This window comes from Acartia tonsa, chromosome 13 (assembly GCF_053477335.1).
Source record: "Acartia tonsa isolate MP-2025a chromosome 13, ASM5347733v1, whole genome shotgun sequence".
In the NCBI taxonomy this organism is placed as follows: Eukaryota; Metazoa; Arthropoda; class Copepoda; order Calanoida; family Acartiidae; genus Acartia; species Acartia tonsa.
The window spans coordinates 1,851,839-1,868,487 of NC_137272.1; the positions used below are offsets into that span (position 1 = coordinate 1,851,839).

Genomic DNA, 16,649 nt, shown 5'->3' on the forward strand with positions numbered 1-16,649 from the left:
TCCCTCCTTGATAACTTTTCCCAAATTACCAGATCAAACGAGATTAAGTTTCAGAAGAAAAAGAACTTTTGACAGACTCAGATTAAACAAGCATTTAACATCTGCCTAAAGTCTTTAATGCCAATACTATCACAGCACAAGGTATGGGCATGTTAAGGCCACAAATCTACTGTAAAAGTAATGTATCAAATGTCTATGAAAATCGTCCAAAGTTTGGGGTTCGATAATGACATAAGTAATGTCATTAGTTTCATGTTCAAATGTTCATTGATTGTAACGGATTTGTGAAAATAGCAACAAAAACAAGGATGACAACATCCATAAAAGCGAAGCTCTGGAATGATAGGACAAGCGAATATTAACTGAAAAAGCAGAATAATTGTTTATACAGATGCTTCGCTTATAATATTAAACCTTGATGTAATATGAATCATTATTCCAAAAGTTAGATGAATAGGATAATTAAAATACATAGAAAATTGTTGTTAAAAAGGCTAAAACTTAACGGACGTACGGACTTTCAGGTGACGCTTATAGAGTTACTATTACATTGGTTTTGCAAAAACGTCAATTTCTGCGACATTGCTTCTTAATTTTAAATACAAACATATTTACATTCACAACGACAGACAGACACACATACAAACAACATATTACTACAAATATATCAGTAATAGGGGATTAACTGAAATACAATTATGTATATAGCATTTTTTTGTTTTAGATAGATAGATTAGAAGGAGATTCTTTTAATGTATTTTACTTAATATTGTTATGTGGTATCTGCCTAGGGTAAATGGCAGACACCAGAGTTCGAATAAAGACTACGGCAGTGTGAACAGACGTGGACACCTTACTATAGAGAAGCTACGCTTCTCTAGCATTCACTAGACAAGAATCAACATCCATTTCAGTTGTCACTTTATTGAAGGTGTAAAGGATACTAAAGCTATATACAACAAACAATAACTACATGGATAGGAATAAATGATCATAACATAAAAGCATTATAATACATATACAATAGTCAGTTTGGGCAATCATGATTCCCCATCCCTGGAAAGGGTGGGGGGGATTAAGAATACAGTTAACCATAATATAAATACATATGGATTAGGAATAAAGATGGTTAAAGATAAATCATACAGTAAAACATAGATAATTGCAATGGTTAGGTAGATGGCTATCCCTGTCTGGGGCAGGCAGGATAGCCCATGGAGCAGCACAATAGGTAGATAAGCATAGAGGGGTTGAGAGGTAGGTCTGGGTACTAAAGAGGGAAGGTTTGATGATTACTTGTGACAACAACAGTCTGTGTGGGGGCAGGTTTAGATCCTTTATCCTCAGGGTTGAGGTGGTGCTGATAACTTGGTGGTTGAAGGGGAAGGTTCCGGTGCTTAAGATGGGAGAGGGAGGGGTAACACCCCTCCCTCCATTTGCAGGACAACTGAGAGATAAAATCAGTACCGTTATCTGACATCTTTTCAGGTGGCTTCATAATTGTAGAATAACAGGATTTAACTAGGTGCGTAGCATCACTATAATGTCTTGGTTTCTGCATGGTCCAGAGCTGCCGCATACCACAACTCTCCCCTCGGAAGGCTGGAGGGGTTGTCTGCACCGCCAGACTTCCGACAGTGGTTGCGGCCTTCAGTTGGTTGTCCTTGTGGAATGGGTCCGCCAGGATACCAGTTGCTGGACGGTGGTGGACTCCAGCCCTCCCCAGGTCTAACGGAATCGGCTATATCTGCTGGAGTAGCTGGTCCTGTTGGATCTTCTGGCCGTTGGATGTGTACCTCTGAGGCCACCCTGGCAACCTCCAGGGGTGGCACAGCACATGAGGGGGCTTGGACCAACAGCCGCCTGGTGTACACCTCTGCAGGTTTCTCCCCTGGGCTGGTGGTCTCCATCGTGTTGGTCACCTTGCTACTGGCAGGCTGGCTACTGGATGCAGGCGCAGTTTCTTCGCCCTCGGGGCTGGTCAGGTTCATTCGGCTTCCAGGGTCTCTGTCAACGCGGGCAGGTGGTGGTTGGCATACTGTAGGAGCGTTGCCTCCTTCAGGCTCATTCTGGACATTGGCAGGGTGGTGCATGGCAATCCGACCTGCGGGGTAGGGAAAGGTAACAGTCCACCCTTTATGCCGGAGGCTGTCTTGGATCTGCAAGGGTGGCTCCGCTCTAGTTGGCTGGGAGACAGGCCCATCCACGGACACTGCTGCTAGTGGACTGGAGGCACAAGGCTCCGGATTTCCTCCCCTAGCCTGAAGGGGTCCAGGCACATTGTCTCCATCTTGGGTAGACATAATTGTTGGGGATCCCCTACTTCTATGGTTAGGCTCGGCACTTGGCGCATCTAGTTGTGTTACTCCCCAGGCAGCGGTCAAAGCTTCTTCAGTTTGGCTGGTAATGGCTGATACCCTGGCTCCTGGGGGTGATGCAGGGGGCGCAGGCAAGTTTGGCCCAGCCCAAACTTCCTGGTACACCAGTGCAATACAATTACCCTGGCTTGGTTGAGGGAGGTAGACAGCTGGATGCAGTTGAAGGTGAGGGACAGCTGGACTCTCCCTGCTGGCTGGGGGCTCTGGCTGGCTGGGGGTGACGGGTGTCACCCCTTCCTCTGGGGCTGCGGGCTCATTCCGGGGTCCAGGTATCTCGGTGGCGGCGACGGTTGTCGCCCCAGGCACCAGTGTGGGGGCGCTGGATAGCACCCCCCAGTCTTCACAGGGGTCCAGGTCTCTCGGTGGCGGCGACGGTTGTCGCCCCAGGCACCAGCGTGGGGCGCTGGATAGCACCCCCCAGTCTTCACCGGTGGCGGCGACGGTTGTCACCCCAAACATCAGCTTGGTGGTGCAGGGAAGCACCTCTCGTTCCTTCCAGGTGGCGACGCCGGTTGGCGTCCCATACATCGACTCAGACTCGCTGGCTAGCGCCTCTTGCCTCTCCCACTCGGCGGCCGCCAGGGCCTCCCCGTACACCGTCCCGGTGGCGCTGGGTAGCGCCCCTCGGCTCTTGCTGGGGATGACAGGGGTTACGGACACCGGTCCCCTGTGGTTGCGGCTGAGGTCCAGGCCAACCCGGTTGGGTTCAGCCGCTCCTCCCAGCACGTTGATCCTGGCCACCATGGTCCCAATCTGAGACACAGACTCCTGGGTAGCCGCGGCCCCAGCGGCGGCAGCTAGTTGGGGTGACGGCTGGGCATCTCCCTCCAGGTGGACCTGGGTGGCAGACTGGTTGCATGCAGGTTGTTGGGCGGCCTGGTGTTTCTTCGTTGCCCGGTCCCAACCGGTTCTACACTTGGCGGCTGTGTGGCCGTTGAAGCGGCAGCGCCCCTTCGTCCAGCTGGGTCCCATCAGGCCGGCTTCCCCAGGGTGTATCAACCTGCCGGGTCTCTCCTCCTCCAGTTGGGGCACCAGCTGACAAACAGGGTCTCCCCTACTAGGGGTCAGGCGGTGCTGGGCTGCTTGTGGCGGCTCCTTGGTTACATTCAGCCTCCTCCCCATACACACAGGTTCCTTCCATCCAACAGCGGCTCTCCTCCCCTGGGTGGCGAGGCCAGCCTCGGCCTTAGCTTCTGCAGGTGCTTCTCCACATGAGGGATCCTGCCTCTGGGTATGCCAGGTGGTTGGTAGCAAAGGCTGTTGATGGTGCCAGTCGGAAAGGGGGCTATGATCTCTGGGGGGTACCTGTGGCCAGTGTGTGGACAGGTACCCACAGGTGGACCTGCAAGGCCCAGAAGATGCCATACTGATGGTAGCCTGAACTGTATTCCGGACTGTCAGCAGACTGTTGGTAGCCACCTGAGTTGGGCCAGAGTTGCCAGCTAGTATTGCGTCCCTGCCAGGCTCCGTCAGCGGCTGGTGGGGAGCCCCTGCGGTGGTTCTGGTTTTGGCAAGGGGTGGCCTTCTTATTGACTTTCCTAGTTGGAGCTCTGCATCCTGGTGGGCCTCCATCTTCAGCAGCATGGGGGAACTTGGCTGGGACATGTGCAGTGGTTCAACAGAGTAGCGGCATCTGGTCTTGGAATGTGGGGGAACAGCCTCACTGCTGCTGGTCAACCCTGCTCTCTCCGTGCTGGGTAAAGTCTTCCACTGCAGCAGGTCACCAGTCCCCATCCTTAGGCCGGTCCCCAGTCGTTCCATGCCTGGGGGCTCCCAGGGAGGCTTGGGTGGCGGCTCCCCCACCCCCAGGTACGCGTCGGGCATCTGGGTGAAGAGCCTATTCCCCTGGGACAGCTCCCCATCCTCCAGATTGGTGAGGCCAGTGCCAGGGAGGACCTTTCCACCCCAGAAACAGGTGGTACTGGCCCTAGGGCTGGGCCCCTTTGAAATCTCAGTTCTGGTAGTAGTGTCCATCTTGGGGCTGGCCACTAAGTCTCTGAAGCTTGTCACCTTCTCATTAGGCTCAGTTGCATCGTTCAACACCCCCAGGAGGACACCTACAGGTTCAGCAACCCCCAGTCCAGTATTGCTATTTCTCGTACGTTGAGCACCAACTGAACAGGAGCTGTGCAGCGGACATTCAGTCACCCTTCCAGACAAGGGCATCTCAGGGACCAGGGGTCTGTGACCTGGCATGTGTTTGATGTTCACTGTACTCGACACAGTAGGCCAAAGTAATAACAGAAGCAGTATCTTGTAGATATAGGAGCAGAGTAGAGTAGCCGCACCGCAAGGAGGTTCGAGCCGGCTCACCCCTAGTATAAATACTATAGCTGTGTAATTAGGGTGGTAGTCCACGTAGCCGTAGGCTCGGTCCTCCTGGCTCAAGAGTTTCTGTGGCTGGCGCGCCCCCATGATAAGTAGTAGGGGGTTGGTCTGTTGGTGCCAGCGTCTTGTTTAACTGTTGAGCCTGAGTTGTTCTCCTTTCCAGTATAGCTCTTGATTTCTGTGGCAACCAGCGGATCTTAGCTTAAAGGTAACAGGGAATATGTTAGGTATCACAGATGTCTCTAGGAGCGTATCCGCTAGTGGATATATGGATAGGTAGGTTATCTATATATATACATGGCTACAAGCCCATATATATATATATACGTGTATAGGAATATCCCCAGAGCTAGATAGCTTTTCCTCCTTGCTTCAAAAAAATCACGCTTCCTCTGTATATAGTTCACAACTATGAAGGTCGATGGTCCAGGTACACACCACCACTGCCCAGTGTGGGGCAGCAAGTCAGGCTATGTCCACAGGGTGGGCGTACTTTCGTTCAGTTATCATATCAGTTTCCAGTGTTGTTTGGTGAGGTTAGTATTCACTTACTTGTACCCATGATACAAAAACAACCTTATTTATCACTTGGGTATTTATATATACATATATTTGTTTCACTAACCATTCAGCTTTGAAGTAGGGTTGGCAGGCTAGGAAGATGTTGAGGGTCTGAGCGGGTTTAAGGAACTGGTTTAGTTTTCCTTATCACACTGTAGACAGGGAGGGAGGAGCTTGCAAGTTTTTCTCCTAAAAAAATATCTCTGATGTATGCTATAGAATGGCCCCTCTCCTGTGTGTGTGTGTGTGTGTGTGTGTGTGTGCGTGGAATCTCCTGTCCTTGTAACGCGCGTCCGCGCCGTCAAATCCGCGCACACGGGGAAAACGCGCTCTCACCCCTCAACTCGCTCTCTCATTGGTCCGCTTCGTCCGTTGGATTTATGATATTTTCCGCACTCTGTTGCGCTATCCGTGAATGGCGCTCTGTGTGTCCGATCGCTAGCCCCACACTACAGACGGACTTAGTCTAGTGTGGGTAGGAAGGGGGAAGCGCGTGAGGGGACGGGGGTAACTCCGTCCGTTCCCCCTGTGAGGGAGGGGGGTAACTGTGTGCTGGTGTAATAGGGCCTTTTCTTCTTAATCCTAGGTTTATCTATTATATCACCCTGATTGTATTTGCCTTCAATGGAGAGGGGCCCCTCCCCTTCCCTTGGAATAAGGGGTGTATTGTTGTTGTTGTGCTGTGGGCTTGAGATTGTTTTGATTGTATATCAGGGTCTTTATTATGTTACATCTAGCTTCTATTTCTGTCCTTATCACAATTGCATAACAGATTTGTTTACCAACTCTGTTCTATTTTTATCTGTTATCACAATACACAATAATCCAAGCCTGTTCTATTCTTAGATTTATCACAACACAACAATTTGTTTGCCAAGCTTTGCTCATAAATCTATTGTTTGGCCATCACACTAGGGTGGTAATCCCTGAAAATGTGATATAATATCTGTTTTCTAGATGGGTGGCTGCGTTGTAGCCTCTCAGGATACTCGGGGTTGACGTAGTTTTTCTCTGTTCTGGTGCACTACACTCGTATGTTAGCTCGCAGCTTGCAGCTATGTGGCATGTTTCAGCCTATCGGCGGCAGGGAATGTCCCGTCCTGCTAGCGCCGCTTGCAGCTATGTGGCGTGTTTCAGCCTATCGGCGGCAGGGAATGTCCCGTCCTGCTAGCGCCGCTTATCCCAATCCAGCTGATGGCGGCAGGGAATGTCCCGTCCTGCTAGCGCCACTGGTTCGGATCCTGCTATCTCTTGCAGTAAAATTGGCCTATTTTCAGCCGTTTACACTTATTTGGCTTGTTTCAGCCGGTCCGCAGGCCTGTTTCAGCCCTTTTGGCGCTCAATTCTCCGTTAGATATCAGCGCTGCTCGCGGTTATTCATCAAATTTCGCTGTCTCGCTTCCACAACTGCCGGATGCAGAGTTAAACTTTGCTGTCCAGGGTGGGTAATTCAGGTTGCTTGCGTCAGTTTTGCCAGATTCACTGCTGGGAGTACCTTAGCCTCAGATGCGCGTCTGCTCTACACTTGTGGTTCGCCGTAATCTCACAGCTGACACCAAAGTTGTGGTATCTGCCTAGGGTAAATGGCAGACACCAGAGTTCGAATAAAGACTACGGCAGTGTGAACAGACGTGGACACCTTACTATAGAGAAGCTACGCTTCTCTAGCATTCACTAGACAAGAATCAACATCCATTTCAGTTGTCACTTTATTGAAGGTGTAAAGGATACTAAAGCTATATACAACAAACAATAACTACATGGATAGGAATAAATGATCATAACATAAAAGCATTATAATACATATACAATAGTCAGTTTGGGCAATCATGATTCCCCATCCCTGGAAAGGGTGGGGGGGATTAAGAATACAGTTAACCATAATATAAATACATATGGATTAGGAATAAAGATGGTTAAAGATAAATCATACAGTAAAACATAGATAATTGCAATGGTTAGGTAGATGGCTATCCCTGTCTGGGGCAGGCAGGATAGCCCATGGAGCAGCACAATAGGTAGATAAGCATAGAGGGGTTGAGTGGTAGGTCTGGGTACTAAAGAGGGAAGGTTTGATGATTACTTGTGACAACAACAGTCTGTGTGGGGGCAGGTTTAGATCCTTTATCCTCAGGGTTGAGGTGGTGCTGATAACTTGGTGGTTGAAGGGGAAGGTTCCGGTGCTTAAGATGGGAGAGGGAGGGGTAACACCCCTCCCTCCATTTGCAGGACAACTGAGAGATAAAATCAGTACCGTTATCTGACATCTTTTCAGGTGGCTTCATAATTGTAGAATAACAGGATTTAACTAGGTGCGTAGCATCACTATAATGTCTTGGTTTCTGCATGGTCCAGAGCTGCCGCATACCACAGTTAAATTAATGACAACATCTTTAGGTCTTCTACCTAAGTGTTATAAGAATCATCATGCAAAGTTTGAAATCGATACCTCAATTTTAACATGTCTGAATCAATGACAAGAGCTAATAGTTCCGAACGGACCGACACTATTTTTTTACTTTTAAAACATCTATTACAAATGTAAATTATTTAATAAGTACACAACGTATTCATAAAACTCCAGATACATATGTAATTTACATTGTCTCCTCCCTCCCTGCATAATAAGACACAATTACACATCAATCCAGGGAGGGAGAGGACATTGGGCTGTTTATTTCACTAGTCCCCAAAGTTTTATTATCACGTTTTTTATTCGTATACAACTTTTTGTTGGTTCACAAAGTTTAGTGTCTAAACGTTTGGCCCATGAATTGAAATATACAGAAGGGATATTTTTGTGTTATCATCATTGGTGATGTACATCAATTTATCGGCTATTGTCTTATCCCTTTAAATCCCTGCACAAATCAGTGTGGATGGAAAGTAATGATGCTTGAAAAGGAAATACACAACTAGGACGAAAACATACATTAAAGCAAAGCTCAGTAATTCTTAGGAAAAAAAGGATGAGAACATACATAAGAGCGAAACTCTGAAATGATACAAACGCATATTAAGATTTATCCTTATAATAAAGTAACAGGATGTTTGTTTGTTTGATTGTCTGTGTGTCTGTTTGTACCGAAGGATCTCGCTAACCGCTGAACCGATATGGTTTTCCTTTACAGAGTAGCTTCTCATAGGTCCTGGGAAGGTTTATAGCTATTTAGGGGGAGGGTACCACCACCCTACCAAGAGAAATCGCAAAAAAAAAATTAAAAACGCCGCCCTGCGGAGATTTTTGGTCCTAGCGGAGAAAAAAATATTTTTGGTAAATAGCTGATTTTAACATAGATTGACAAAAACAATTTTACGTGTCCCTAGAGGCCTCTAGGGGCGTAGCCGCTAGTACCTAATAATTCAATTAGATAATTATTTTAATTTTGAAATGTTTAATTATGATATTCTTTTCTTTAAAAGTTTAAGTAAATAATATTATCATAAAATAAGAATGTCTTCAATCCAATAAAATTGTTTATTGCAGATTTTTCTTATGTTTTTGTCAATAGTACATAATACATGTCTGATATGTTGTCTTCAGGGATTAAAAGGGATAAGACAATGGCCGATAATTTGATGTACATCCCAATGATAATACACAAAATTACCCATTCCATAGATAAAAATATGCTGTTGAAATGTTTGAACACTCAACTTAATGAACCAATAAAGATTCCAAGTCCCCAAAGTCGTTAGGCCAACCAAAAAGAAAACTTAATTATAAAACTTTGGGGACTCATGTAATAGACAGCCAAATGTCCCCCCCCCCCCTTTCTGGATATGTTGTCTTGCAATTGATCGTATGTCTATATTTTTTAGGGTTTTGCCGGATATATATTTGGCCAGATACCGGATATCCAGCTGATTTCTCACACTGATATCAGCAAAAAAAAATTCTTTATGAATTAGTGTTTTATTAAGTCCATCTGTACATCCGTATTAGGTCTACCTATACGTTCAAAAAATCCGTCAATTTGTAATATTAATAAAGTGTTACCTACTTGCTAATTGCTGTACAGTACCAAGAAGTTACAATATAAGGCTTGTGACTGTTTAAGGGATTTTTATTGTATAATATACTGGCGGCTACGCCCCTAGGGGCCTCTAGTGGCACTTTAAATGTTTGGTGTTTTAAAAAAATAATATGATACCTTGCAGTGTTGCAAAGGAGTCTCTATCAAATTATTACGATACTTTGCAATGTTACGTAGGAGTCTCTATTCGAGAAGAAAAAAATTCGATTTATTGTGATTTCTCTTGGGAGGGTGGTGGTACCCTCCCCAAAATAGTTATAAACCTTCCCGGGACCTATGAGAATCTACCCTGTTAAGGAGAACCCGATCAGTTCAGCGGTTAGCGAGATCCTTCGGTACAGACACACAAACACACAGACATCCTGTTACTTTAGTATAAGGATTGCTAGATATCCGGTTCAACCCTATATTTTATACACAGTGTTTTTGTGGCCGTTTAGTACACTGTACTGTAAGTTACTGTTATTCTTTTCAAGAAAAACAAAAAATCTACCTTATCTATAAAACAAAGTAGAACGATGTCTGTCTGTTTGTTTGTAGCAAAGGATCTCGCTAACCGCTGAACCGATCGGGTTCTCCTTTACAGGGTAGCTTCTCATAGGTCCTGAGAAGGTTTATAGCTACCCAATCCCCCAAAAAATGAAAAATACCCCCCCTAATAAATTTTTTTTTTCTTTTTAAAACTAAAATTAAAATAGTTGGGTCGACTCCCCCCCCCCCCCCCAAAGAAAATTTATTTTTTAAAATTTTTCTTTTAAATCTAAAACACAAAAAATTGGTTTGATCAAACCTCTTGAGGCAAAGCCCCTAGAGGCTAGGGGCGAAGCCGCTAGTCTATTATATAAAGTAGTAAGGTTTGTTTGTTTGTAGTTTAAGATTTTGATAACTTGTTAGCCAATTGGAATCTTCATTTTAGGTAAGCATGACATATGTCCAGGGGTGGTTTTATGCTTTTTTATTTACCTACAGTATTAATTTTCATATGATCTTATGTTATTTTTCTGTGCTTCCCTAACCTCAAAATACATTGCCCCTAGAAGCCAAGGGCTCAGTCGCTAGTAGTTTTAAAACATTAAGAATAAGTTGAATTATTTTCTGAAGATGTTAAGTCAGATTTGCAATTACGAATACCTAGCAAACAATCTATGTCTTTTGAACATTTCATTACACGCTGTTTATCTTTACTTATTATTTTGAAGTTTACAGCTATTTAAATTGTTTTACTTGTGAGTTTAGTCAAATTACTGTATTTTTTGTGCAGTATTTTTTTGCAGTGATTGTATTTCTATATTGTGTGAGTGTTTGTGTGTGTTTGAGCATAAGATGTTTTTCCAATACTAAAAAAATTCTCAGTTATAATATTTGACGTCATTAGAGCCATACAAAGAATGCAACAGCCTAAAAGTATAGTAACAGGATTTATGTATGTCTGTTTGTACCGAAGGATCTCGCTAACTACTAACTGACATGGTTCTCCTTTACAAGGTAGCTTTTCATAGGTCCTGGGAAGGTTTATAACTATTTCGGGTGAGTGTACCAGCACCCTTCCATGAAAAATAATCTTAGAAAAATTAACCTTCCTCACAAAACTTTAAAAAAATTTAATAGTATTTTAAGAATTACCCAAAATGGGTTCTAGAGATTTAAAAGAACACGCAGACATGAAAAAGAACCCCTAACTACTACAAAATTTAAATTTGTATTCTAAACGTCATTCTCATTTAGTTGTTTGTAGAGAACATAGGTGGGATTAGTCAGAATGCCGGAGAAAGCTTAAACAGATTATTCTAAATTCATCTGGATTTTCTACCAACTGCGTTGCTGTGGGTTCACCACAAGGTTCCTCCACTAAAAGATGACTATTGACTAATGACAATACAAATATGTAAACATAGATCAGCTGATTGCAAAACGTGATACGGGTGTGTGATTGCCACATACAATTATGGAAAGAATAATGTCGTCTTTGAGTTGAAATAATGTTATCACCACTTATCATAAGAGGCAATGTCAAAGCCCCTCTTAAACAGATTTATCTAAATTCATCTGGATTCTCTACCAACTGAGATGCTGTGGGTTCACCACAAGGTTCGCACACTAACAGCCTTGTATTTATTTACAAATTTGGCTATGAACAGGTTGGTGAAACCATACCCTATCGCCCCATGAAGAAACAAGGTATCGCCTCTTATTAAGAGCCCCTCTTAATAAGATTATTCCAAATTCATAAGAATTTTCATCCAACTGGTAATTGGGAATGAATAAACCATGAAGTCTTAATTTTAAATAATATAAATTTTGGCATTATTTATAATAAATATACCTATCTAGTAAGAAACATTTAAGTATGATAACCTTGCATAGTTAAACGTTTATTTGTATAGACCAATCTAATAGAGGACAAATACACCATATATAAGGGCACGTAAAATGTTTTTTTTATGTTTTTAATTTATGTTGAGCTCAGCTGTTTACGAAAATATTTTTGACCATCATAAGGGGGTTGTGCAATTTCCCCTGGGAGGATGGTGGTACCCTCACCCAAATAGTTAAAAACCTTCCCAGGATTTATGATTGGTCTATTTCATATTGATGGTCTATTGTCAATGGCTACTTTTCTTTTCCCCCACTAATTTTAATTATTATTGGTCTTTTACATATTGATGGTCTATTGTCATTGGCTGCTTTTCTTTCCCCTTACTAATTTTATTTATGATTGGTCTATTTCATATTGATGGTCTATTGTCATTGGCTCCTTTTCTTTTCCCCTGACTAATTTTATTTATGATTGTTCAATTTCATATTGATGGTCTATTGTCTATGGCTGCTTTTCTTTCCCCTTACTAATTTTATTTATGATTGGTCTATTTCATATTGATGGTCTATTGTCATTGGCTCCTTTTCTTTCCCCTGACTAATTTTATTTATGATTGGTCTATTTCATATTGCTCTATTGTCATTAGCTCCTTTTCTTTTCCCCTGACTAATTTTATTTATGATTGGTCTATTTCATATTGATGGTCTATTGTCATTGGCTCCTTTTCTTTTCCTCGACTAATTTTATTTATGATTGGTCTAATTCTTATTGATGGTCTATTGTCATTGGCTCCTTTTCTTTTCCCCCGACTAATTTTCTTTATGATTGGTCTATTACATATTGATGGTCTATTGTCATTGGCTCCTTTTCTTTCCCCCCACTAATTTTATTAAATTTCTACCTATTCATTATTTTTCTTTATAGCTTTCAATTTTATGCAATTTTAAACATTTTTTAATAAAATGCTTGGGGATGGTAATTTAGTGTGGGTATCTTTATAATAAAGTAACAGAATGTCTGTCTGTCTGTATAAATATGTGAATACATATTTTAATATAGTTTTCATCAATTTGACTTAAAAAGCGCAATTGATATGAAAAATTTCACAACTATTTTAATGAACAATACAAAAATAACAAGGATGACAACAAGTAGCGAAGCACTAAAATTCATGAAAGGGCAATCAGACAAAATTAATTATAATGACGTTCGTTGATAAATATGCAAATTCATGCTTTAAGGTATTCGGAATCCAAAAATCAGCTTTCAATCATGAATGAGCCGAGAAAAACACGTTTCCTTCATAGCGCTACGGACTGACTGACGGACGGACAAAGTGAATAACAGAGTAGCTTTGCTGCTAATAAAAATTGTGAAACAAAAATACCTTTATGATATCTCCCATCCTGTATCTATACAGTTCACTATATTTGGTATGTATACGGAATATAAAAACTTGAAAAACAAAGAATCGATCTAGCACCCCCTTATAAAGAACAAATCTTGACGAAACTTGGTAGAAATGTGTAGAATATGAACTTATTAAATCCCTGCAAATTTCAGCTGTCTATCTTGAATGGGAGCTGAGAAAATCACTTACCTTTACAATATCTCCCATCCTATATCTATAGAGACCACTTCCATTGGTCACAACTATTTCATAAACCTCATCCTTGTAAAAAAAAAACAGGAATATCAATCATCAACGTAAAGAGCGCGGAAGGTTTATGGCTATTGACAGCAACCCCCCGTCAAAAATCGCAACAAAATTTATCGGCAAATAATATTTTTTATAAACAGCTGATCTTAACATAGATTGCAACAAAAAAAACACATTTTACATGCCTCTAGAGGCATAGCCGCTAGTTAACAGAAAAGTAAATAACGGACGGATTAAAAAACGATTAAAAATACCTACTAACATGGAAATAGAAATGAATGATTTTTTTGATTACCTTTTTAAGTTGATGTAAAAGTAGAGTTTGTGGAGATTCTTTTTCTATTTCTGCCTAAAATATAATAAGGTTTTAGTTGTTATAGTGTTTCATTGCAGGGATCTAAAGGGATAAGCCATTGGCCGATAAATTGATGTACAATGTACATCCTTAATGATGATACACAAAATTATCCCGTCTGTAGATTAAAATTAGTAGTTGAAACGTTTGAAAACTAAACTTAATGACTAACCAATAATAATTCACTGAAGCCCCCAAAGTTGTTAAGCCAACAAATAAGAAAACGGTATTTTAAAACTAATTATTCTTTTTCTATTTCTGCCTAAAAAATAAGTTTTTTTTGTCATAGTATTTCATTTCCTTTTTAAAGCTAACCTATTCTATAATCAGGGTAGGTCCGTAACGGTTAGCTCATTAACATTAAAATATGTTACAATTGTGCTATCGATTTTAAGCTTTGCATGATGATTCATATAACGTTTAGTTACGATTTAGGAAGAGTAGCAACTCTATATTGGTTACCAAAAAGTCTGTACGTCCATTAAAAAAATGTTGTTGTTTTCATTAATTAAATTTTGTCATGTTAGAATTGTCCCTATTTTACTCGAGAGTGAGCTAATTTTAGATTTAAGCTTCTGTAGGACAAAAGTTACTTTTAAGAATATCGGTGACCGCCGCTGCCGCCGTTCGCCGCCATTTTCGCCAAAGCCAACAAATTTACTTTTACATTTCTCGAATACATACAATAGAATACATTGTGCCTTAACTTGATTTTTAAGTGATCATCTAGAGAATCAAGAGCATCATCCGCTTGAAAGGGGATGCAATACTCTAACACCCAAGGATTTAGGTTAAGTAACATCCAACAGACAACCAACCAATAGAAAACATTACCTGGGGGATGAACTCAAAGAATTGTGCGTCTGGAATGAGGCAGTACAGAGATTCTGTTCGGTCAGGATACAAATTTACTCCTAAGAGACCCTAAATTAAGATACCCTTTATAATAAAGTAACAGGATCTCTGTCAGTCTGTCTATCTGTCTGTCTGTCTGTCTGTCTGTCTGGAATGAGGCAGTACAGAGATTCTGTTCGGTTAGGATACAAATTCACACCCAGAAGACCCTAAATAAAGATATCCTTATAATAAAGTAATAGGATATCTGTCTGTTTGTATATCTGTCTGTCTGTCTGGAATAAGACAGTACAGAGATTCTGTTCGGTTAGGATACAAATTCACACCCAGAAGACCCTAAATAAAGATATCCTTATAATAAAGAAATAGGATATCTGTCTGTCTGTCTCTCTGTCTGGAATAAGACAGTACAGAGATTCTGTTTGGTCAGGATACACATTTACTCCCAGATGACCCTACATAAAGATATCCTATTATATAAAGTAGTAAGCGTTTTTTGTCTGTCCCGAAGGATCTCGCTAACCGCTGAACCGATATTGTTCTCCTTTACAGCGAAGCTTCTTTTAGGTCCTGGGAAGGTTTTAAATCATTTTTGGGGAGGGTGTCTTCACCTCCCTCCTCCCCAAAAAATATTTTTAAAAAATCTTTTGAAACTCAAATTTGAAATGGGATGAGGTCGACATTTCCTCCTCCTACTCTAAGTGCCCCTAGAGGCTTCTAGGGGGCGAAGCCGCTAGTACTTATAATAAAGTAACAGGATGTCTACTGGCTTTCTGCATGATATGAGGCAATATAGAGATTCTGGTTGGAATGGAATTGGTCAGGATACAAATTAAAAATTTTACTAACTTCAGAAGCTCCATATATTGGGGAGTAGGTGGGAACATCTTTTAAATATTTGGACTTCAATGCTTCATGGTACATCTCCATTGAACCTAAAACAAAACAAGGATGACAACATTCATCAAAGCGAAATTGCAGTCCATGACACTCTAACCTTAGGTCCAACAACCCAGGATAACGAAGGGGAGCTAAATCTCTCCTTTTCTGTCCAAACACCTGGGGTATTGGATTAAGTAACATCCAAAATACAACCAACACTTTGTCTGAGAGAAGTCTCTACTGTGCATGGTAATGAGTTGTGTGTCTGTTTTGGCCTCTCCACCTATTCTAACTACCATTTTTAACGTCTTTAATTTTGACGTGTTTTTAAACCAAGATTCGAACCTATCACCTCCCGGCCCAACGATGAGCAGGTGCGCTTCGTGATTGAACCAAGGTCGCAGTTTAAAATTTACAGAAATAGCCATAGAAAAGGGTGATACTACCTTCTATTACACCTATAGATATGCCCTTGAAGGCTAGCGGTGGAGCAAACAAATAATGTTTTAACCTGTCGTTGTGCACAAAAAAAATGATTAATATTGGGCCAACCTCGTCGGACGATTCAATCAAACTCTGCCTCAAACTTTAGTGAATTTAAATGGGTTGATTTATTAAGTTGAGTGTTCAAACGTTTCAACACAGAGGAGGTAATTTTGTATATCATCACAGGGGATGTACATCAATTTATCGGCCATTGTCTTATCCCTTTATATCCCTGTCTGACCTGTGGTTGTGCATAGAACAAGATTAATATTGGGCCAAACTCGGCGGACGATTCCATCAAAACCTGCCTCAAACTCTTTTCTCAGATCAGCGGCTCTTTCAGGGTTGGGTTGAAGCACTGAAATAAAAACAGAAACATTTGACAAGTCCCCAAAGTTTTATAATAACGTTTTCTTATTTGCTGACTTTAATTGAAATTTAATTGGTTAATTAATTGAATCAAGTGTACACAAATGTCCAAACGTTTCAACCGCATTGTAAGCTACAGAATGGGTGATTATGTGTATCACTATTCGGTATGTACATCAATTAATAATAATCAGCCATTGTCTTATCCCTTTAGATCCCTGGATTAAATACAAACAGGACGAAGCTTTTTTTCAGGACTCTGCAACCGACCTTTTTTTTAAGATGTCTGATTTATCGCATCGTATTATAGACAGCTTCTGCGAATATTAGAGTGAAAAATTATAATATTAAAACCAGTTTTGTTAGACCCCTTATGAGAGGCCGATGGCCGGGGCTAACAAAACAAGTATTTATTTTTTGT

At 41.6% G+C, this 16,649-nt stretch overlaps 1 protein-coding gene across 2 annotated transcripts in view; it reads right to left on the reverse strand.

The window, feature by feature from the left end:
- The window catches only part of LOC145303783 (GH3 domain-containing protein-like), a 107,426-nt gene that overhangs the window by 46,833 nt on the left and 43,944 nt on the right, over positions 1-16,649 (reverse strand). For both annotated transcript variants that reach the window (XM_080145395.1, XM_080145394.1), the window contains exons 15-19: positions 16,101-16,217; positions 15,341-15,426; positions 14,471-14,560; positions 13,577-13,630; positions 13,222-13,293 (exon numbers count right to left, since the gene is read on the reverse strand). In XM_080145395.1, coding sequence (XP_080001521.1) covers positions 13,222-13,293; positions 13,577-13,630; positions 14,471-14,560; positions 15,341-15,426; positions 16,101-16,217 — 419 coding nt within the window. The remainder of the gene's footprint in view (positions 1-13,221; positions 13,294-13,576; positions 13,631-14,470; positions 14,561-15,340; positions 15,427-16,100; positions 16,218-16,649) is intronic.